The 25,390-nt window shown below is 37.5% G+C and overlaps 1 protein-coding gene across 4 annotated transcripts in view; it reads left to right on the forward strand.

Moving 5' to 3' along the window:
- LOC309621446 (uncharacterized protein) overlaps positions 1 to 25,390 on the forward strand; it is a 583,198-nt gene that overhangs the window by 58,328 nt on the left and 499,480 nt on the right. Inside the window, exon 1 of one of the 4 annotated variants that reach the window (XM_082408931.1) lies at positions 3,351 to 3,795. The exons of the other annotated variants lie outside the window; for them this stretch is intronic. Within the exon in view, the coding sequence (XP_082265057.1) occupies positions 3,730 to 3,795 (66 nt within the window). The 5' untranslated portion in view covers positions 3,351 to 3,729. Of the gene's footprint in view, positions 1 to 3,350; positions 3,796 to 25,390 lie in introns of those variants that run through there. 4 annotated transcript variants of the gene reach the window in all.

Raw genomic sequence — 25,390 nt, forward strand, 5'->3', positions numbered from 1 at the left:
ACATAAACATTCAGTACATAACAGGTGATCGCCCCCACATTTATCATTGGATTTTAAGATAATCATAGAGCCCACATCCCCAGCTAATGTAGGATGTGTGCACCTGTACACTGGGAGAGGGTTAACAACTCCTCTCTGAGAATCAGAGTTCAATAGTCCTGAGAGAAAACTTGGCAGGCAGGAAACTCTCTCTCTTTCCGTCTCTCTTTCCTCTCAGGCCTCTTTTGGGATATAATCAACATACCCTGCAATTAATCCATTTCAAGTGTACAATTCAACAGAGGAGTCCCTTTGTAAGTGTTGCGGGAAGGCTATTCTTAAATGAAACAAAAATGTGATACGAGAGAATGTTTGGGGATCTTTCTCACATAAAGAGAATTGATTAGTGACAATGACACCACCAGCTCAAAAACAGGAACACTGATGCTGTGAACTAAGACACCTAGGTTATTTTGTGAGAAATGCTTCATAGGTAATTCTGAATGAATGTTGGCTGTTGTTCTTTGTTGGTTTAAATATAGGTCTTGGCCACTTGTATGCTTATATTGTTTTGGATGTTTTCTTGTATTCAGTTCAATTCAAAATGGGGTTATTTGCGATTGAACAAAATGGGGGATAATTTCACTGTGGGTCTAACATTTGGCTAGGACACAGGTAAGATGAATGTTATGAGAAAGATAGAGTGGAGGCATTGGCTAGGTCCACACTAACTAAGTCTCTAACAGGAAAACTTCTGTGTTTAGTTTGGAGTTTTGTAATGTAGACTCTAATTCCATTGTGCGTCTTGTTTAGGCTGCTTTGGGGGGATGGTGACTGTCTTCTTCCCTGTACTCTGTGTGCTCTCACTACCTGCTGCCTCTGTACACAGACAGGCAGCTGCAATAATGAGGTGTAATAAATCAGATGCTGAGCTCATGGCAGGAGTTACACATTATTCAAGACTTTCACAGGGGAGCTTGGACTAAGACTGTCCAGGTAATGCTGCAATCAATCACAGAGTAGAAAAACTGCCTCAGTCTGCCAAGCGAAATCAGAGAAGGCTGTCTCAGAACATTGCCAAGCGACCTTGTGGTGGGTGAAAGCAGCATGAAAATCATAAGGTGATAGGATACTATTTGGGCTGCCTCTCCTAATGGAAGTTTTGAGTGTATTACCTGGACTTTCCCTCTTTTCTAGCAGAAACAATTGTGATAAAATTACCTTGGAAGAACATTGGAAGTTTATTTTTGAGACTAGTCATCTCTTGTTCAATAGTAAGTGAATTTCACTGTGCTTGAAGTATTATAGTCAGTTTGAGTTATAAACAAACGCAAAACACATTGTCTTTAATTAGGAGATTCAAAAATGCCAATATTTTCTTATTTCTATCCCTCTTGTCAAGGAAACAGAAACTGCACATTGTAATATAAAAATCAGAATTACTCATTTGTTCATGGTCACTTACCTTCAAGTGTCTGAAGGACGAGGGGAAGTATTGACAGGTGGGTCTCCATGAAAAGTTACATGTTTAAATAAGTTGTTTCAACCTAATTATATAGGATTTGTACTTTTAACTGATGCCTTTAAAATTAATGTCAAATACAACAAAGTGTTATGTTAATCAGAAGTCCTCAGATGCTGGCCCTAGTAGCAGGGAATAATTTTGGAACAAGGAACACGCTTATTATTATCCTTATTATCTACTTTAGTAATTCACGTGGCAAGAGTACTGTACTTAGCCTGTGTGGTAAAAATGTTAAGTTATCAATACAGGTGCTATATAAACATGTTTATTGATAAAGCTAGTATGTTTAGAGTTTAGAGATTTCTATATGAAATTAGGAATATTTACACTGTGAAAAGTGAGAAGTGAAAAGAAAGGATCTTTCAGTTGTGAAAATTAGATATTTGGAGTCCTAAATGTTAAGACATTGTTAAATTGATGACTACAACAAGTCTCCATTTCCTGTAGACACACCTCTTTGAAATACATGGCTTTACTGTCCATGTTTTTAAGAGGTAGAGTCTTTTATCCCATTTATTTACCTAGAATGGCCTTGTGACTGGCTTTGACCAAAAGAATGTGGAGTGAGTAATATTTGTGACAATCTGATCTAGGACTCAAGGGGACTTTTGACTTCCTCTTACCCCATAGAATGTAGTGTGTCTGTGTGAGGAAGCTTGGTAGAGCCTCATAAAGGGTGAGACCATGTGGAGCTGAGATGGGATCTTCCAGCTGAGGTCCCTCTGGATGAATCAGTCCCCAGTTGAACAGCCACATGAATAATCTCAGATGAGACAAGCAAAAGAACTTTTCAAAAGTTCTTTTCAAAACTTGAGCCTGGCCCAAATAGAATTGTGAGCAAATATAATCCTGTTTTAGCCCCTTCTGGGGTACTTTGTTATGCAGTGATAGATACCTAACACAGTTATTCTAAATGCCAGCATGCAGGGTTAAGTCTAGTAAAAGGACTAAGAATTCATGATCTTGCTCTTTGTTTCTCTTAAATGCTCCATTTAACTAGTTTTCTGTTTTTGATCAACTGTTGTAAGGTACTACATGGTTAGGAAAGCTCAGCATTATCAACTTACAATCAGCTGTTCTTAAGGCATTTTATGCATTAGCCAATCCCACTATATGACTCCCATTACCTCCCTGTGTTTAATAATACCTCTCCTTCCAGTCTGGCGTCCTCTCTTTGTAGACAAAAAGACTACAGGGTCTATCGTTTGTTGATCTTTCAGTCTCCGGTTCTCAGTAGAGTGCCTTCCACATGTACTGTTCAGTGGGCGATTATTGATTGATTGGGTACATCTTTGTTGTGCTTCTGCCAGAGTCTATAGTCTTTGCTGGCAGGTAACTCATTCTCTGACTCCAGGATCCAGATAACTGCCTGGCCCATGGCAGATAATCAATGCATTCTTGGGATTGATGGATGCCTTTTGCTTATTTCTCTAATCTCTGTCAAGGAAAAGTAGAGGAAAGTTATATACAAAAATAAATGATTTTACTTTTGTGAGAGCCAAAAAAGTACAGTGTGAATCCACCACCTTCAATGAATTCCTGGCTCAGACCACTGCATGTTAAATGGTAAAGTAACTGCAAGTACTCTAAGACTTCTGCAGTGAGAAGGGGAGCACCATTTCAGGAACAGATAATTGTAAGTTACCTTTTGTTTTTTTTTTTTAATTTATTTTTTATTTATTTATTTAATTTATTTATTCTTGGCTGCACTTGGTCTTCACCGCTGTGTGCAGGCTCTCTCCAGTTGCGGCGAGCGGGGGCCACTCTCCGTTGCCGTGCACGGGCTTCTCATTGCGGTGGCCTGTCCTGTTGCGGAGCACGGGCTCTAGGCGCATGGACCCCAGCAGTTGTGGCACTTGGGCTCAGCAGTTGTGGCTCGCGGGCTCTAGAGCGCAGGCTCAGTACTTGTGGCGCACGGGCCCAATTGTGCCGTGGCATGTGGGATCCTCCCGGACCAGGGCCTGAACCCATGTCCCCTGCACTGGCAGGCGGGCTCCCAACCACTGTGCCACCAGGGAAGCCCTGTAAGTTACCTTTTAAAATCTCCAGTTGGTGCATATATTTAAAAGTGAAATATGTATTGCTAGTGGGCTCCATCTCACAAAAGTGAGAGCTTCCTGCTCTTCCTATCAGTGCCTGACAGTTCATGTTTTTCTTAATAGTCATCAGTATGCCTTCTGTCCCCTACTAGAATAGGTGACTTTAAGAAGAGGACCTCCACTGTAATGATGATGGACTGGAAGGGTTCTGAAGGAGATGTGAGAACAAGTTGCCTCACTTCCGTTCTGAAAGTGAGCAGAAGCACAGCCAAGTAGTCGGGAAGAGCCAGCAGGGCTCTTGGGTTGTAGGCATTGTCCCATTGTTTTCAGAAGATCCCCTCTGGCTTTGTTGGATATTCCCTGTTAGAGTCTTTAAAGTAACAAAACAACCCTCTGTTTTGAGGAAGAGAGGAAAGTGACTGATGTGTGACGTATGGACTGCCCACATACTCATTAAGGGTCATATAATGTATGCAGTCAAAACTTTGGAATTAATGAAAAGAATGTTGGTGGTAGAGATTTAGGAAGGATCTAGAAGCAGGTACTCTCTTCAGGGGGTTGCACGTTCTAGTGACCACCTAAAGAGCTAGAAGTCATGCACGTGAATCATTAGCATCAGGCCAGTGAAAGAGGATTCTGGGAACAAGCCAGCTCTGAAGATGGAAAAGCATTCCTTTTACCAGATAAGTATGACCCTAGGCCTAAATGAAATACATTTAGATCTCACTTAGATTGTGACATCCCGATGTCTGAATTAGGAAAATTACAAGTTTGCTGGATGTTCCTATTTCAATATGGATTGAGGGGATAAACATCACATGCAAAGATTTTTGGAAAGTACAATTTGATGACCTCAGCATGCAAGGCATAGACCAGAATTCCAAATCTCACAGATGTTTTCTTTTGGCTGATATTAAAAATAGTCCTTCCAAACTTTGTTTTGGTTTGTTCTCACCTTTTGGCTATTGTGAATAGTGTTGCTATTAATATTTATATAGAAGTTTTTACTTACACACCTGTTTGGAATACATACCTACGAGTAGAATTGCAGTAATTCTAAGTTTAATTTTTTTAGGAAATGTCAGACTGTTTTCCATACTGATTGTACCATTTTCTATTCCCACTAGCATTGGACAAGGGTTGTGATTTTTCCGCATCCTTGCCAACAGTTGATATATTCCACTGTTTTGATTATAGCCATCCTAGTGGGTGTAAAGTGGTATCTCCTTATGGTTTTGATTTGCATTTCCCTAATGAATAATGATGTGGAGCATCTTTTCATGTGCTTGCTGGCCATTTGTATATCTTCTTTGGAACAGTATCTATTCAAGTGCTTTGCTTATATTATAACTGAATTGTTTGTCTTTTTGTCATTGAGCTGCACGTAGCTTGATATTTCCTGTTCTTGTCCTTTATATGAGTGAGATGGTGCAGCATGTACTCTCTTGTCATGGGTTCCTTTTGCATAATATTGTGTTTTTGTATTCATCTGTATTATTACACATGGTGGTAGAGCATTTATGCTCGTTGCTGTGTTATTTGCCACTTTACATTTGTAATTTATTCTCCTTTATGTTTTTGATGGACATTCTATAGTTTCCAGTTTTTGGCTATTCCAAATCACACTGCAATAACAATTCTAACGGCTCATAGTGAGCATTTCTGTACATGCCTGTTGGTGCTGGCAGCTGTGGAAGGATTGACTGACAGCAGTTTATACCACAAAGCAATTAGTCTGAGTGATCTGGAGCCTTGGACACAGATGTTATCATGGGTTATTATTTCTAACGGAGTTGTTTCCTTAAAGGAGGACTCATGACACTTAGCAACCACCTCTCTCTCCAGTTGAAAGCATGTTGACGCGTAGGTGTCTGCACCTCCAGGTTATAGGGTTTCTTTTTTTCTTTTTCTTTTTTGTATTGAAGTATTCTTGATTTTCAATATTATATTCTCAATAGTTTCAGGTGCACAACATAGTGATTCACTGTTTTTATAGATTATACTCCATTTAAAGTTATTATTATAAAATATTGGCTATATTCCCTGTGCTGTACAATAGATACTTGTAGCTTACTTATTTTATACATAGCAGTTTGTGCCTCTTAATCCGCTACCCCATTTTACCCCTCTCCCCTTCTGTCTCCCTATTGGTAACCACTAGTTTGTTCTCTATAACTGTGAGTCTATTTCTGTTTTGTTATATTCATCTGTTTGCTTTATTTTTTAGATTCCATATACAAGTGGGAACATACAGTATTTGTCTTTCTCTGTCTGACTTATTTCACTAAGCACAATACCCTCCAGGTTCATCCATGTTGTTGCAAATGGCAAAATGTCCTTTTTTTAGTGGTTGAGTAATATTCCATTGTATATATATACCACATATTCTTCATCCTTTCATCTGTTGATGGACACTTAGGTTGCTTCTATATCTTGGCTAATGTAAATAGTGCTGCTATGAACTTTGGGGTGCATGTATCTTTTTGAATTAGTGTTTTTCTTTTCTTTGGATATATACCCAGAAATGGAATAACCGAATCACATAGTAGCTCTATTTTTAGTTTTTTGACGACCTCCATTCTGTTTTCCACAGTGGCTCACCAATTTACCCACCACCGTGTATTAAGATTCCCTTTTCTCCACATCCTCACCAACCAGGTAATAGGGTTTCTCAAGGTCAGAAATAGCCTTATTTTTGTTAGTTCCTCTGTCACAAACAGGATTGTGCCTTCTGTAGATTTAATAGATGCAATGGAGGCGTATGGACTAGATACTTATGGAATATTAATAAAAATGAAAGATCCACATACAATAAACATCTGAAGACTTGCTAAGACATGGTGTTTTCTTTCTTTTCTGCTTGTCCCTAGAACTTTGGAGTCTGTAATTTCTTGGACTCCTGTATGGAATGCTCTTATATGCAGCTAATCAGCATCTTTAACTCCTGCTCCATGTGGATCCAGAGTGTAGACTTTCTGCAGCAGCCCTCTATGGACATCTTTACCCTAGTACTAGACAGCTATTTCTTAGCACTTTAGCACTTTAAAAATACTTTAGATTAATAGTGATGAGAGTGGACATCCTTGTCTTGTTCCTAATCTTAGAGGAAATGCTTTCAGTTTTTCACCATTGAAGATGATGTTTGCTGTGGGTTTGTTATATATGGCCTTTATTATGTTGAGGTAGGTTCCCTCTATGCCCACTTTCTGGACAGTTTTTATCATAAATGGGTGTTGAATTTTGTCAAAAGCTTTTTCTGCATCTATTGAGATGATCATATGAGGTTTTTTTCCTTCAATTTGTTAATAAGGTGTATCACATGGATTGATTTACGTATATTGAAGAACCCTTGTATCCCTGGGATAAATACCACTTGATTATGGTGTATGATTCTTTTAATGTGTTGTTGGATTCTGTCTGCTAGTGTTTTGTTGAGGATTTTTGCGTCTATATTCATCAGTGACATTGGTCTGTGATTTTCTTTTTATGTGATATCTTTGTCTGGTTTTGGTATCAGGGTGATGGTGGCCTCATAGAATGAGCTTAGGAATGTTCCTTCCTCTGCAATTTTTTGGAAGAGTTTGAGAAGGATAAATGTTAGCTCTTCGCTAAATGTTTGATAGAATTCGCCTGTGAAGCCATCTGGTCCTGGACTTTTGTTTGTTGGAAGATGTTTAATCACAGTTTCAATTTCATTACATGTGATTGGTCTGTTTATATTATCTATTTCTTCCTGGTTCAGTCTTGGAATGTTATACCTTTCTAAGACTTTGTCTGTTTCTTCCAGGTTGTCCATTTTATTGGCATACAGTTGCTTGTAGTAGTCTCTTATGATGCTTCGTATTTCTGTGGTGTCTGTTGTAACTTCTCCCTTTTCATTTCTAATTTTATTGATTTGCATCCTCTCCCTCTTTTTCTTGATGAGTCTGGCTAAAGGTTTATCAATTTTGTTCATCTTCTCAAAGAACTAGCTTTTTAAAAAATTGATCTTTGCTATTGTTTTCTTTGTTTCTATTTCATTTATTTCTGCTCTGATCTTTATGATTTCTTTTCTTCTACTAACTTCCATGCTAGCATTGGAAGTCCTATCCACGGCAATCAGAGAAGAAAAAGAAGTAAAAGGAATCCAAATCAGAAAAGAAGAAGTAAAACTGTCACTGTTTGCAGATGACATGATACTATACATAGAAAATCCTAAAGATGCCACCAGAAAACTACTAGAACTAATCAATGAATTTGGTAAAGTTGCAGGATACAAAATTAATGCACAGAAATCTCTTGCATTCCTATACAGTAACAACAAAAGATCAGAAAGAGAAATTAAGGAAACACTTCTATTCACCATTGCAACAAAAAGAATAAAATAGCTAGGAATAAACCTACCTAAGGAGGTAAAAGACCTGTACTCAGAAAACTATAAGACACTGATGAAAGAAATCAAAGATGACACAAACAGATGGAGACATATACATGTTCTTGGATTGGAAGAATCAATATTGTGAAAATGACTATACTACCCAAAGCAATCTACAGATTTAGTCCAATCCCTATCAAATTACCAATGGCATTTTTCACAGAACTAGAACAAAAAACCTTAAAATTTGTATGGAGACACAAAAGACCCTAAATAGAAGATGTGGTACATATGTACAATAGAATATTACTCAGCCATAAAAAGGAACAAAATTGGGTCATCTGTAGAGACGTGGATGGACCTAGAGACTGTCATACAGAGTGAAGTCAGAAAGAGAAAAACAAATATCGTATAGTAACACATACATGTGGAATCTAGAAAAATGGTACAGATGAACCAATTTACAAGGCAGAAATAGAGACACAGATGTAGAGAACAAATGTATGGATACCAAGGGGGGAAAGTGAGGGGGGGTAATGAATTGGGAGATTGGGATTGACCTATATACACTAATATGTATAAAATAGGTAACTAATGAGAACCTGCTGTATAGCACAGGGAACTCTACTCAATGCTGTGTGGTGACCTAAATGGGACGGAAATCCAAAAAAGAGGGGATATATTTATACGTGTAGCTGATTCACTTTTCTGTACAGAAGAAACTAACACAACATTGTAAAGCAACTATACCCTAATAAAAAATACTCTACATTATTTTGTTAGTTATTTCGTAATGACTCTGAAGCAGATAAAATTCTTAAGCGATGAATTTGCCTTTATTTCCTTCAAAGTAAGAAAAAACATCAACATGACTCCTCTTTTCTTATTAGGTTGGAGGATAAAAAATACTTCTTGATTTATAGTTTGAAGGGACAGGGTGTATAATATATATGTCCTTATCATTATCTTTTTATCTTGTACGCCACTAATAAAGAGACCAAACAAGATTTCTTTAGAAGAAAAATATCCGAATGGGAAAATAACATATTTTTGCAAGAAAACTTTTCTTAAAACTCTCACTTGGCCATATGAGTTTGTTTTTTCGGAAGTTCTATTCCTATGACTTTGAAAACATTTCTCTATTCATTATGAACATATGATACATATGAGATATTTAGTCCATTTATGAACTATTCTCTGTCCTGGCTTAATTGTGGTATGTTATAGATAATTTAGTAGATTTATTTGTTAAATGTATGTGCCTCCTGTTCTCAGACACTGCTTAGCACAGTGAAAAAATGGGGATTTTAGAATTGGACAGACCTAGATCTCTTTATTTGTGGAGTGTCCACTGACAACTTACTTAACCTCCCTGAGTCTTAACTTCTGCATATTTAAAATAGGAATGATAACATTTGCCATGGAGGGTTGATATGAATTAAATTCCATTAGCAAAAACAGTACAAAGAGCCTACAACATACTAATCAAGGAAGAATGACCTTTCCTTGCAAAAGTGTTCCATGCACACAGGAAAGAAACATGGTACCTAAAAACAAGAAATGCTAAACCCTTAAGGATTTGAAGGAAGCGTTCACAAAGAGAAAGATGAAACATTGCCAGAAATCAAGGGCTGGCTCAGTCAGGATTAATGTGAACATGGGCATTGTTCTTTCTCTGACTGGGTGGTGGTGTGTGTGCAGGTAGGGTCAGTCTGGGCCGGACCTGCAGAGCTGTGTGCACGGTGGGGTTGGCTCTCCTCACTTCGCCCTCAGGAATGGATGCTCCTGGGAGTGGACATTGGGAGGGGTTCTTAGAAGAAAGAAACCTAGAAGGGTTATATTTCTTTAGAGTGTTTTTAATTGATAAACCCTGCAATGTGCCTTTGGTGACTAGGTTCTCCCATTCTTGGAGGATGAGAGCAGGCAGGAGGAATAGCTGTCCCTCAGGAGACAGAAGGATCCTATTCTCCTTCCTTTTCATCTCACTTGTACAGAGAATCTGTCTTTCTCAGGGGTATACAGAGTAAGAAGACCTTCTAAAAATCAGTCAAGCCAGAGCGACTCCAAGTTTTGGAGAAGTGGCTGACAACTGTGGCAGCTGTAATCAGAGCCTCTCCTGGGAGCCCTGAGACCCACCACTGTCCTGTAACTTCCAATGCAGCTCCTCAGGCTCTTTTCCCAGGAACCAGAGTTCTTGCTCTGCTCACTGACTTGGTGGCCCTGCCTGTGTCATCATACTTTTTTTCCGGGTCCTTCTTCCTTGGTTTTATAAATATAATGCATCCTGAACAACATGTAAATAGTAAAATATGCATCATCAGAAGTTAATTCCAAGCTGTCTTCATTATTTATCCCTTATGTAGTTTGGGAAGGTATTTTAGACTTTTCAAGGTGCTGCTACCTGCTGCCTTGTCCTCTGATGATGAGTTAGGGCCATGGTTTCTGTTTATTACTGGGTCCATTGCATATTCTGAGCCACTGCTCTCCATGTGAGCTATAGCATTGGGAGGAGGTTTCAAGGTGTGTAGCATCTGCTGCAGTAGATGCTGGACAAATCTTGTCGAAGGGGCACAATATGTTTACCTAGTCACTCTCAGACACAGTGAGCCCCGCCTAGAGGTGAGTTCTTTTTCTTTTCTGAGGATGTCTCTGGGATCTCTTCTTTCCATTTTTACAAGTAATTCTACTCTGAAATTGGGAAGGCAATTCAGTTATGTTTCTGGCCATATATTGGGTGTCTTGGGCATTGCTTCAGGCCCTGTGTCCTAACCACTTTACTAGAACGGACCTGGGTGTATTTCTCTAAAAAGTGGCACCTTGTTATGTGACAACCGGAAAAGGTTGGCATGTAAAATTCTTACTTTCTTAGCATAGAATTTCATGTGGTCTATCATGATCCATTTTTTAGTACCCTTACCTTACGGAAAGAAAAGAAAAGATAAGGCAATCAGTGCTGATGTTTCCATTTGCTTCAGTTAAGATTGATGTCAGGAATAAATCACAGATCCCAGGTCTAAGATCCCTGGAAATCATTCCCTCTAAAGTCTCTGATGGTGAAATCATCACTTACTTTGCTCTCTTCCTGGTAGAACACTTTTGTATGTAATGGAAGTTAAACAGTATTGTTTATCCACTGGCTTCGTGCAGCAAATTGTGTGAAGGTGGTTATGTTATTATAATTGCTGTTTTTGTTTTATACGTTCAGTCATTATTTATTTAGTGCCTCCCATATGTCAGGCACAATTCTTGGCATCAGCTATATAATAATGAACAAAATGGCCCAAGACACCTGCCCTCAGGGAGTTCTGTGATTGGAAGTACTCCAGCTTCATGGAGAAATAAACACAATGCAGAGAGATTATGTAACTTGCACAATCACCACCATTAGCAGGTCAACAAAGTTGGGATTTAAATCTGAGACTTATCTTAAAGCTAAGATTCTATTGATTTGTCTTGAAAGCTGTAAACGATCCAAATAGTGGGCATAAAAAAACACATTCCATGGGGAAAAAGTAGTATAAATATTATTTTAAGTGTAAAAAAAAAAGGGAAGAACAAATCCCCACTAAAAAGTTTATGATTTATTCCTGACTTCAACCTTAACTGAAACCAGTGAAAACATTGGCACTGATTATGTTTTCTTTTCTTTTAGTAAGGTAAGAGTACCAGGAAAATGGAGGCAGACCTATTTTAGGGAATATGCCAGATAATAGAAGTGGTGGGGACAGGTAAGTGTATGTCAACCACTGAGTGTAATTCACTCATAGAAGAACATTACGGATGAACTGCGAAACCTCACAGGGGGACGGTGAAGCAGAAAGAGCCTGCAGAGGAATTCAAAATACAATCATACCTGCTTAATATGATAGAATTTTCTGAGGGCCAGAAAAAGAAAATCAGTGGGGAAAAAAGTTATTTTTTCAGGCCCTTGGTAGAAACCAGAGAGTAATTCTCTGGACTTGGGGTATCAGTAGAGAAGTTGAAATAGATCACGAGTTACTTAGTAGGGACATAATGTTATGAATAGGCATATTCTCTGCCCTTCACAGCACTCTGTTTTTCTAGAATAGAGGTGCACTTGGATTAATGATAATTAGGCCATGGTTTTTCTTGTCTCAGTGGTTAATGTCCTGTCGCTTGGGAGGCTGCTTGATACAGTACTCCATTCCCATACCTGTGGGTCTGGAATAGCAGGGGATGGCTTTCTGAGGAGCAAAAAAGTTGTAACAATCAAAGGCTTATAATATTAAAAGGGATGAGATATTTTTTACATTGCCTGCTTTGGTCAGTAAAATGTTTCAGTATTAAGAGGGGAGGGGAATCCTGTTTTCAAAGTGAAAACATAATACATTTCAGTAGAAAAACAAAGGGATAAAAAGAAGATCGTACACTTTCCTTTGGCATTTGGCAAAAATCAGTGAGTTGATTTTAATATTCTTAGAAGGTACCTGTTTTGCAGTTTGGCAGTTTCTTAAAAAGCCAAGCAGAAATCCATCATATAAAGCCATCATATAATCCAGCCATTCTGCGCCTAGATATTACCCACGACAAATAAATCATATATCCACACAAAGACTTGTGTATGGATGTTCATAGCAGGTTTATTTGTAACAGCCCAAACCAGTAAATATCCCATATATCCGTCAACAAGTGAATGGATAAAGAGAGTATGATATATCCCTACAGTAGAATAATACATGACAATAAAAGGAAGTAAACTATTGGTACACACAACAGCATGATTAATCTCAATTATGCTGAAAGAAGCTAGAAAAAAATACTGTATGAGTCTATGTGTATGAAGTCCTAGAAAATGCAAATAAATCTGTCATTACAAAAAGTAGTTAAATGTTTGCCTGGGGATGGAAGGAATGGGGGGAGTAGGAAGGGGTTGCAGAAGGGCATGAGGAAACTTTTGGGGGTGATGGATGTGTTCACTATCTTAATTAGGCTGATGGCTTCATGGGCAGACATATATCAAACCTATGAAACTGTACACTGTAAGTGCAGTTTATTTTATGTTACTTCTACTTCATTAAAGGTTTTAAAACATTTCTGTTTTGAAAATAAGTCTAAAACCATGCTTAAGTTTCATAGTTGCAGTCCAAAAAGCCAGTAAAGGAGGCAAAATTGTAATTTAAAAAATATCTCATTTTTCATCATAACATTTCATTTCTCCTTGACAGTAGAAAATAATCTAGTCAATTTCAGATTTCTCAATTCATTGCAGAAATTTCTCAGTCAATGTAAGGTTTTGCTGTGGGAATCCAAGTTCTTTGTGTATCTGTTTTTATGCGAGGGGCTTACATGCATTATGGAATGGGGAGTTGGTAAGGGGTGGAAAGGAGCCCCTGACCCATGCCTTGCTGGCCTCTGCCATCGATGTCATTTCTATACATTGTTCCTTGGCATAAAGATGTCCAGGTCACCTTGGGCAGTGATACTGGTCAGTCTGAGCACTTGCTGAGTTCCCTCTGAGTCTTCTGGAATTGGCATATGCCTCAACTTTTTGTAATGCCAAGAATGTTGCATTTTGGAGCCTGCCTGCCCTATACCCTTGCCAAATAGCAGTTACATGTCTCATATTTCATTTGAGGGATGAGCATAAATGGAGAAGGAAATACGCACTGATTTGGAGCTCAGTTGTTCTCCCAAGATCCACAAGGCAGAGTACCTCGGGCCATTTTCTTTCTTTTTTTTCTTAATGTGATTTGGTTAATTTATTGTTTTCTTTTCTTTATTTTTATTGAAATATAGTTGCTTTACATTTTTGTGTGAGTTTCAGGTGTACAGTAAAGTTATTCAGTTATACATATATATAAATATATGTATTCTTTTTTATATTCTCTTCCATTATAGGTTATTACAAGATATTAAGTAGAGTTCCCGATGCTATAGAGTAGGCCCTTGTTGTTTAACTGTTTTATATATAGTACTGTGTATAAGTTAGTCCCAAACTCCTAATTTGTCCCTCTCCTCCCCTCCCCTTTGGTAACCATAAGTTTGTTTTCTATGTCTGTGAGTCTATTTCTGTTTTATAAATAAGTTCATTTGTATCATTTTTTGTAGATTCCACATATAAGTGATATCATACAATATTTGTCTTTGTCTGGCCTACTTCACTTAGTATGATAATCTCTAGGTCCATCCATGTTGCCACAAATAGCGTTATTTCATTCTTTCTTATGGCTGAGTAATATTCCATTGTGTGTGTGTAATATATATATATATATATATATATATATATATATATATACACATACACCCACACACACATCACTTGGGGCCATTTTCTTGATTCTTGGGAACCTCTGTAAAATGCCGGTAACAGCTGCCTCACAGGGTAGAGGTTAGCAGTGAAGATGCTGGAGAAAATACTTGGACTTCAGAGGCGCTCAGCACATGGCTGTTACTCCTCTCCTCACGTAATTATCTGTCAAAGGAACTGTAGCAAAGGTCATGCAGAATCGTGGTGTTAGGATAATCCTGATGTCTTTTTTTCTTAATAATCTGCATCTCATGGCTTTCCTACAGCAACAGTTCATGAAATACTTCAAGATTATTAGAAAAAGAAAAGCTGCTAGAAAAATGCAAGAACATTAATATACTAACAATGCTACTTTAGTTTTATTTTTCCCACACCTACAAGTCTTTTCTTCCTTCTCCTCTTCTCTTCTTCAATGCTTGGTTTGCTCTAGGTTCTGCATGACAATTAAATTATAGCCAAAATTATTATCCCAGTGAGGCTAGAGACGATTTCATTTGTACAGAGCACATTCAAAGAATAAAATAGCTCATAAATGTTCTTTGTGAAAATATTTATACTCAAACTATTAAAACATTGGAGGAGAAAACTGTAATCTTGAAGAAATTATACTTCTGTTGGCTGGTGCTAAAGTCACTGTCCTTCTCCACATCACATAATTCAGCTTTGAGAAGTGCTCCACAAAGAAATGGCTGAATGAAGTGTAGAAGTGGTTAATTGTGGGAGATCAAAATTCAGTCTGCCTGTCCTGGCCCTCAGGCTCTGGGGGAGCTGCCTAAAGGCCCCCTACAAGGGACTGCTAGGAAGGCTGGCCATGCACATCCTGGAGAGGTGAAGGATTCGTCTTCACTTGAGCATGTTTTAGGGAGTGACTCTAATCCTGAAACCTCATGGAAACTGCTTCACAATCTATATTTTTTGTTTAATGAATTGATGCCGTATTGACATTTTATCTATAAGACAATGAGAGTCATCTTAGAATAAATTCTTTCACTTCAGGACATTTCCCACTCCAAAAGGGCTTCTGCTTAATGAGAAACAGAGGAACAAGGTATGTAATAGCTAATATGCGTCATGTAACCACCACTGAACCTGTTAGGTCAGGAAGAGGACTACTTTAAGAATCAGTAGAAGCAAATGTCCATCAACAAAGAAATGGATAAAGAAGATTTGGTGTGTATATATATATATACACACACACACACACACACACACACACACACACACACACACACAATGGAATATTACTCGGCCATAAAAAAGAATAATGCCATTTGCAGCAACATGGATGGACCTAGAGATTGTTCTACTGAGTGAAGTAAGTCAGAGGAAGACAAATATCATATGATATATGTGGAATTTAAAAAAATGGTACAAATGAACTTATTTACAAAACAGAAATAGAGTCACAGATGTAGAAAACAAACTTATGGTTACCAGGGGGGAAAAGGGGGGGGAGGGGTAATTTGAGAGATTGGGATTGACATATACACACTACTATATATAAAATAGATAACTAATAAGAACTTACTGTATTGCACGGAGAACTCTACTCAATAGTCTGTAATGGCCTATATGGGAAAAGAATCTAAGAAAGAGTGGATATATGTATATATATAACTTATTTCCTTTGCTGTACACCTGAAACTAACACAACATTGTAACTCAACTAGACTCCAATAAAAATTTAAAAAAAAAGAATAGGTAGAATATTCCATGCAAGGGCCAGGCCGAGCCTCTTCCTTTTTAGTCCACATGCAGGATTTCCTTTAAGCATCCCACCTGTGTGTGATCAGCATTCTACTGCCCTTTTAAAAAATAATGGCAGGCGTAAATCCCCTCGTGTTTTTTCAGATGCAAACACTGACTTAAGGAGATTGTTGCTCTCTCCATTCCCTGGTGCTTCTACCTTAACTGCATACATACAATGCAGGGATAATGTTTTTGGATTACCTTAAAGTTCCAAAAAGGCAAGGGTGTGGAGAAAAGAAAAGCCTTGTACACTGTTGGTGGGAATGTAATTTGGTACAGCCATAATGGGAAACAGTATGGAGGTTCCTCGAAAATTTAAAAATAAAACTACCATATGATCCAGCAAAAAAGTGAAGGAAATAGGACTGTCACTGGGAAGCTGAATCAGGATAATTTAGCAGTGATTGGAAATGCTAATATTTTCCAATATTAGCATGTTTAATGTTTTGAGCTATTTCTTTTATGCCCCAAATGTGTATTGTTGTTGTTGTAAGACATTTAATCCAGTCCTTAAAAAACTTATTCAATGAACACTTCTTTCTGACCACTCACTACCAATCCTGAGCTGTCAGAGGAAAGGGTGCTCAACAGCCTTAAGGCCTCTCTGAAATGGCGTGATCCTGTTTCTCCCTGGATGATGGCACGTAGACATAGGAGACCTGTGACGCCCACAAAGCGGACAGCTGGGTAACATATGTGTCTGTGCTTATGCACGGTCCTTAATGGACACAGCCAGACACTAACAAAGGATTAAGGCGTTGATTCTATTTTTTCCAGTATGTACAGAGTTTATAGAAATTATGTTTAAAAAACAACTTGAACTATGAATCATCCCTCCTACATCTTTTTTTTACTTCCTTCTAGAATTTGGGCAGTTACTGAATTCCACGTTTATTCAGAGTTTTTAATAAAACAGATTTGCACCGAGGACTGCCGAAAATACAAAAAGGTTACATAAAGCAGAGCGTATCCACTACTTTGTTGTACATGAAAGCAATGGAACAAAACATCAGCTAAGGAGGCAGCTGTGGGATCCATGAGTCATTTGGGTGAAAGATGGTAGTACCCGAGCCAGGAACATTGGAGTAGAAATAGAGGGGGAGGGTGAAACAGGTGTCGACTTTTCCTCCTCTGCACTCCCAGTATTTATGCCTCCCTTCCACCTTTCCCTACACCACACGCCTGCTGCTCCTGGTCTGTCTTAATTCAATGTCCAAAAATAAGGCCCCAAAGTTAAGCTTTTCATCTGTACTTAGTCCTGGATTTAGAGCAGACTGTTATTTCAATTTAAGCTGATAATCAATTATTTGTCAATTTCCATAACATAACATATTTTTAAATGGTTTTGAGTCTATCATCTATTTAAAATTCCAGAGAGGAAAGAGTTTTGATTTTTCAAATTATTATAGAGGATTGCACTGCTTTAAAGTTAGATTTGTTTTCCCAATTTATTAGCCACGCTGCACTGGTAGAATTTAAGAATCTTTAAGTGAAAAATAAGATTAGTTGTATCTTTTAACTATTCAATCTTCTGCTGTGAGCTCTGTGGATAAATGTAAAATGACCCAAGACAGTGCACATGTGTCCAGGCCCAAGGAAGTTTCTCTCAAGGAATCTAATATTGTGCATTTCCTGGCAGTGTTTCAGTTCTTATGGTGGAGCAAGCCTAGAACACAAATGACTAGGAATTGCTGCATATTAGAGAAATAAGCTTTTTCTTCTGATCGCTGCTTGCCCGGTGGTCCATCCTCGTGCTCCTCTGCATCTCCTCCCCATGCTGCCCCTGTTTCTTCCACTGAGTGGTTGAGAATCACAGCAAGTCAGTGATGGTCTTTGTGTAAGTCAAGATGGGGCTCTGAGGCAGCTCATTTCCTTATACAGAGCCTTCTCCCTCAAAAGGAAACTGGATGCAGTAGTCAAAATAGTTTCCCATGGTTTCTTGAGCTTGCTTCTAGCTGCAGTGTCTGCTCATTTCCAAGCATGATTTAATACACAGTAGTTTGTTTTAATATCATTACAATGAAGACATAGAATTCTTTCTTTCTCTCTACACCTGGAATGACATTAACTAGAGTGGAATGCTAGAGTTTATTAAGCCATTTTTATTTCTACTAATAGCCCAGCAATGGCAATCAGCCTGTAAAATGCTGGTTACTTTCAGCATTAAACTTCTGCTGCTTTCAAGTCAGGGATGAAACATCGTGGGGGGAGAAGAGAGAACTGGGGCAGAGACAGAATAAGAAAAGATGATAGGATGAAATGGAACAGCTCTACAAATGAGAATATTTGAGCTTTATATTATAGGGTACATTTGTACTCCAGCTCATAATAATCACAATATTTTCAAGGACATTTCTTTTGCTAAAGGTTCTGTTGTCCAAATGAGCATTTACATATTTGACTTGGTTTTAATGCAGCATTTATTGGGATGTTTCCATATTTTCAAAACCCCAATCTTAAAAATTATTTTTTGGACATCTATACACACACCCTGTAGTGTGTGTGTATGTGTGGTAGGGTATGTGTGTGTAGTATGTGTATGCACGCATGGGTGTATGTGTGTGTAAGTAGGTGTGCATATGTATAAATATGTTCATGTGTATAAGTAGGTGTTTATGTGTGTAAGTGGAAATGTATGTGTGTATATATCTATGTGTACGTTTCTGTTTGTTTTTGTGTTTACATGTGTATATACATGTGTACATATGTGAGTATTTGTGTGTAAGTGGGTGTGTATGTGTGTGGATATGTGTGTGTGTAATTCTTTTGTGGCATATACATTCAAATGTCACAAATGTGACGCATGTGACAGCGACCACAGGATCAAAGTTTTCATGTTTGTTATATTTTCTGAACACTATAACCTCAACTTTCTGCACCATGTTGCTTGGAAGACATAAAGTTACAAAACGAATGATCTAGTTTGTACATTTGACTAATCCATTTGTTGACAGCTCCTGTTAACGTGGATGTCATTTTTTTCTTGTTCTTATATCAGTCAAGTGGCTTCAGAAAGGTAATTTTTTATTCTAAAAACATAGTAACTTGAACAGTTATTACAGTTATCAGGTTTGGAAAATATATATCTTCATACCTATGATCACTATTAGTATGCTGAATTCATGTTTTCTTTTACTTCTTTTTGTTGTTATTGTTGGAGGCTTTATGTTAAGTGACACAATCCCTGGAGATAAAAGAGTTTTTACTCCATAGCTGCTGAAATCAGAACCAAGAAAAAATGTCCTGGACATAGGTTTTGAGCTATGAGAATGTCTTCAGTCTTGTGATGTCTGCTGAAAAGCATTAAATGAATGAATTAGGTTTTTAATCTCACAACTGGCTATTTTGAATGGATGAAACATTCTAACTCACATTTTTATAAACCCAGAAATAATTAGTTGCAGCTTCATTTTTTCCATTATTAACTGCATTCTAAAACAAATGCTCTGGAATGGAAAAAACGTGAAATGAGGGACAGCACAGAGTTTTGTGAGCCCTATATATGACGGGGTGTGGAGGGTGGGAAGATCTTCTTTCAGATCCAGATTCAAAATGTCCCTTGATAGAAGGTTTCCAGATTATAAGAAAAATTTACCAAATGCCACTGGGTTTATTAATTTTATAGTCTTTCTAAGGACTAGTTTTAGCAATGTTAAAACTATGTATGTTTCTTCTTCATTGATTTCTGCTCTCATCTTTATTTTTTCCTTCTTTCTTTTGCTTTAGCTGTTCTTTTTCTTGCTTACACAGATGGATGCTTAGATTATTGTTTTTAAGAAATTCTTTTCAGATATGCACATTTAAAGCTATTAAAAATGTCCCTCTAAGCCATCCCACAAGTCTTTTTTTAAAAAATAATTTATTTATTTATGGCTGTGTTGGGTCTTCGTTTCTGTGCGAGGGCCTCCTCTAGTTGCGGCAAGCGAGGGCCACTCTTCATCGCGGTGCGCGGGCTTCTCACTATCGCGGCCTCTCTTGTTGCGGAGCACAGGCTCCAGACGCGCAGGCTCAGTAGCTGTGGCTCATGGGCCTAGTTGCTCCACAGCATGTGGGATCTTCCTAGACCAGGGCTGGAACCCGTGTCCCCTGCATTGGCAGGCAGATCCTCAACCACTGCGCCACCAGGGAAGCCCCATCCCACAAGTCTTGATTTTCCATTATTTCATTATCATTCAGCTCATAATATTTAAAATATCTCTTGCGTTTTATTCTTTGACCATTGGATTATTTAGATTGCTGTTTCACAATTTTCTAACATAAAAATGTTTTTAGTTCCCACTTGGATTATTATTTATTGATTATTATTGATTTCTAACTTAATTCCACTGTGGTCATAGAAAGTACTCCATGATTTCATTCCTTTGAAATTGTGGAGGCTTGATTTATGGAACAGCATTTGGCAATTTTCACATATGTTCTATGTACATATATGAAAAGAATATGTATTCTGAAGAATTGGACACAGTTTTCTTCCTAGATGTGTCCACTAGATTCAAATTCTGTCTGATCTATTCATTTAACCTATCCACTAAGCTCCTAATTTCAGTTATTACATTTGTAAGTCCTAAAATTCCTACTTAATTATTTTATGTAGGTTTAGTTCTTGGCTAAATTTCTTAACCCTTTCTTCACCAGACCTGCTTCAGTTATTTTAATTTTATTCTTTGAATGTCAATTGAGTTTTTCATTTTATTGACTATAAATTTTATTTTGAATTTACTTGTTCTTTTTAATTTGATTTTATTTCTTTGTGATTATCTCTAGACCTTCATTTCTTATTCTGACATATTTAGTCCATTGTCTCATTCATGTTTTACATTTTCACAAATTCTTATTGTTTCAGTTTTCTTGTGGCAGAATTTTATTTTATTTATTTTTTTAACTATTTGTTCAGATTCTTTTATTTTTTAATTTTTTTAACATCTTTATTGGAGTATAATTGCTTTACAATGGTGTGTTAGTTTCTGCTTTATAACAAAGTGAATCAGCTATACATATACATATATCCCCATATCTCCTCCCTCTTGTGTCTCCCTCCCACCCTCCCTATCCCACCCCTCTAGGTGGTCACAAAGCATCGAGCTGATCTCCCTGTGCTATGCAGCTGCTTCCCACTAGCTATCTATTTTACATTTGGTAGTATATATAAGTCCATGCCACTCTCTCACTTCGTCCCAGCTTACCCTTCCGCCTCCCTGTGTCGTCAAGTCCATTCTCTACGTCTGCGTCTTTATTCCTGTCCTGCCTCTAGGTTCTTCGGAACTTTTTTTTTTTTTTTTTTAGATTCCATATATATGTGTTAGCATATGGTATTTGTTTTTCTCTTTCTGACTTACTTCACTGTGTATGACAGACTCTAGGTCCATCCACCTCACTACAAATAACTCCATTTCTTTTTTTGGCTGAGTAATATTCCATTGTATATATGTGCCACATCTTCTTTATCCATTCATCTGTCGATGGACACTTAGGTTGCTTCCATGTCCTGGATATTGTAAATAGAGCTGCAATGAACATTGTGGTACATGACTCTTTTTGACTTATGGTTCTCTCAGGGTATATGCCAGTAGTGGGATTGCTGGATCATATGGTAGTTCTATTTTTAGTTTTCTAAGGAACCTCCATACTGTTCTCCATAGCGGCTGTATCAATTTACATTCCCACCAACAGTGCAAGAGGGTTCCCCTTTCTCCACACCCTTTCCAGCATTTCTTGTTTGTAGATTTTTTGATGATGGCCATTCTGACTGGTGTGAGGTGATACCTCATTGTAGCTTTGATTTGCATTTCTCTAATGATTAGTGATGTTGAGCATTCTTTCCTGTGTTTGTTGGCAATCTGTACATCTTCTTTGGAGAAATGTCTGTTTAGGTCTTCTGCCCATTTTTGGATTGGGTTCTTTGGTTTTTTGATATTGAGCTGCATGAACTGCTTGTATATTTTGGAGATTAATCCTTTGTCAGTTGCTTCGTTTGCAAATATTTTCTCCCATTCTGAGCGTTGTCTTTTTGTCTTGTTTATGGTTTCCATTGCTGTGCAAAAGCTTTGAAGTTTCATTGGGTCCCATTTGCTTATTTTTGTTTTTATTTCCATTTCTCTAGGAGGTGGGTCAAAAAGGATCTTGCTGTGATTTATGTCATAGAGTGTTCCGCCTATGTTTTCCTCTAAGAGTTTTATAGTGTCTGGCCTTACATTTAGGTCTTTAATCCATTTTGAGTTTATTTTTGTATATGGTGTTAGGGAGTGTTCTAATTTATTCTTTTACATGTAGCTGTCCCGTTTTCCCAGCTCCACTTACTGAAGAGGCTGTCTTTTCTCTATTGTATATTCTTGCCTCCTTTATCAAAAATAAGATGACCATATGTGAGTGGGTTTATCTTTGGGCTTTCTATCCTGTTCCATTGATCTATATTTCTGTTTTTGTGCCAGTACCATATGTTCTTGATTACTGTAGCTTTGTAATATAGTCTGAAGTCTGGGAGCATGATTGGAGCCTGATTCCTCCAGCTCCGTTTTTCTTTCTCAAGATTGCTTTGGCTATTCGGGGTCTTTTGTGTTTCCATACAAATTGTGAAATTTTTTGTTCTAGTCCTGTGAAAAATGCTATTGGTAGTTTGATAGGGATTACATTGAATCTCTAGATTGCTTTGGGTAATATAGTCATTTTCATAATGTTGATTCTCTCAATCCAAGAACATGGTATATCTCTCCATCTGTTTGTATCATCTTTAATTTTCTGTCATCAGTGTCTTATAGTTTTCTGCATACAGGTCTTTTGTCTCCTTAGGTAGGTTTATTCCTAGGTATTTTATTCTTTTTGTTGCAGCGGTAAACGAGAGTGTTTCCTTAATTTCTCTTTCAGATTTTTCATCATTAGTGTATAGAAATGCAAGAGATTTGTGTGCATTAAGTTTCTATCCTGCTACTTTACCAAATTCATTGATTAGCTCTAGTAGTTTTTGGTAGCATCTTTAGGATCCTCTATGTATAGTATCATGACATCTGCCAACAGTGACAGCTTTACTTCTTCTTTTCCTCTTTGGATACCTTTTATTACTTTTTCTTCTCTGATTGCTGTTGCTAAAATTTCCAAAACTATGTTGAATAATAGTGGTGAGAGTGGACACCCTTGTCTTGTTCCTGATCTTGGAGAAATGGTTTCAGTTTTTCACCATTGAGAACGCGGTTGGCTGTGGGTTTGTTATATATGGCCTTTATTATGTTGTGGTAAGTTCCCTCTATGCCTACTTTCTGGAGGGTTTTTATCATAAATGGGTGTTGAATTTTGTTGAAAGCTTTTTCTGCATCTATTGAGATGATCATATTTTTTCTCCTTCAATTAGTTAATATGGTTTATCACATTGATTGATTTGCATATATTGAAGAATCCTTGCATTCCCGGGATAAACTCCACTTGATCATGGTGTATGATCCTTTTAATGTGCTGTTGGATTCTGTTTGCTAGTATTTTGTTGAGGATTTTTGCATCTATGTTCATCAGTAATATTGGCCTGTAGTTTTCTTTCTTTGTGACATCTTTGTCTGGTTTTATATCAGGGTGATTGTGGCCTCATAGAATGAGTTTGGGAGTGTTCCTGCCTCTGCTATATTTTGGAAGAGTTTGAGAAGGATAGGGTTTAGCTCTTCTCTAAATGTTTGATAGAATTCGCCTGTGAAGCCATCTGGTCCTGGCCATTTGTTTGTTGGAAGAGTTTTAATCACAGTCTCAATTTCAGTGCTTGTGACTGGTCTGTTCATATTTTCTATTTCTTCCTGGTTCAGTCTCGGAAGGTTGTGCTTTTCTAAGAATTTGTCCATTTCTTCCTGGTTGTCCATTTTACTGCCGTATAGTTGCTTGTAGTAATCTCTCATGATCCTTTGTATTTCTGTAGTCTCAGTTGTTACTTCTCCTTTTTCATTTCTAATTCTATTGATTTGAGTCTTCTCCCTTTTTTTCTTGATGAGTCTGGCTAATGGTTTATCAATTTGTTTGTCTTCTCAAAGAAACAGCTTTTACTTTTATTGATCTTTGCTCTGTTTCCTTCATTTCTTTTTCTTTTATTTCTGATCTGATGTTTACGATTTCTTTCCTTCTGCTAACTTTGGGTTTTTTTTGTTCTTTCTCTAATTGCTTTAGGTGTAAGGTTAGGTTGTTTATTTGAGGTGTTTCTTGTTTCTTGAGGTAGGATTGTATTGCTATAAAGTTCCCTCTTAGAACTGCTTTTGCTGCATCCCATACGTTTGGGTCATCGTGTTTTCATTGTCATTTGTTTCTAGGTATTTTTTGATTTCTTCAGTGATCTCTTGGTTATTTAGTAGTGTATTGTTTAGCCTCCATGTGTTTGTATTTTTTGCAGATCTTTTCTTGTCATTGATATCTAGTCTCATAGCACTGTGGTCGGAAAAGATACTTGTTGATTTCAATTTTCTTAAATTTACCAAGCCTTAATTTGTGACCCAAGGTATGATCTATCCTGGAGAATGTTCCATGAGCACTTGAGAAGAAGGTGCATTGTGTTGTTTTTGACGAAATGTCCTATAAATATCAATTAAGTCCATCTTGTTTAATGTATCATTTAAAGCTTGTGTTTCCTTATTTATTTTCATTTAGGATGATCTGTCCATTGGTGAAAGTGGGGTGTTAAAGTCCCCTACTATGATTGTGCTACTGTTGATTTTCCCTTTTATGGCTGTTAGCATTTGCCTTATGTATTGTGGTGCTCCTATGTTGGGTGCATAAATATTTACAATTGTTATATCTTCTTCTTGGGTTGATCCCTTGATCATTATGTAGTGTTCTTCTTTGTCTCTTGTAATCATCTTTATTTTAAAGTCTATTTTGTCTGATATGAGACTTGCTACTCCAGCTTTCTTTTGATTTCCATTTGTATGGAATATCTTTTTCCATCCCCCCACTTTCAGTCCATATGTGTCCCTAGGTCTGAAGTGGATCGCTTCAGACAGCATATAAACAGGTCTTGTTTTTGTATCCATTCAGCCAGTCTATGTCTTTTGGTTGGAGCATTTAATCCATTTACATTTAAGGTAGTTATCGATATGTATGTTCTTATTACCATTTTCTTAATTGTTTTGGGTTTGTTATTGTAGTTCTTTTCCTTCTCTGGTGTTTCCTGCCTAGAGAAGTCCCTTTAGCATTTGTTGTAAAGCTGGTATGGTGGTGCTGAATTCTCTTAGCTTTTGCTTGTCTGTAAAGGTTTTAATTTCTCTGTCGAATCTGAATGAGATCCTTGCTGTGTAGAGTAATCTTGGTTGTAGGTTTTTCCCTTTTGTCACTTTAAATATCTCCTGCCACTGCCTTCTTGCTTGCAGAGTTTCTGCTGAAAGAGCAGCTGTTAACCTTATGGGGATTCCCTTGTATGTTATTTTTTGTTTTTCTCTTGCTGCTTTTAATATTTTTTCTTTGTATTTAATTTTTGATAGTTTGATTAATATGTGTCTTGGCCTGTTTCTCCTTGG

Source organism: Balaenoptera borealis (genome assembly GCF_965194805.1).
Source record: "Balaenoptera borealis genome assembly, contig: HAP1_SCAFFOLD_463, whole genome shotgun sequence".
Taxonomy (NCBI): domain Eukaryota; kingdom Metazoa; phylum Chordata; class Mammalia; order Artiodactyla; family Balaenopteridae; genus Balaenoptera; species Balaenoptera borealis.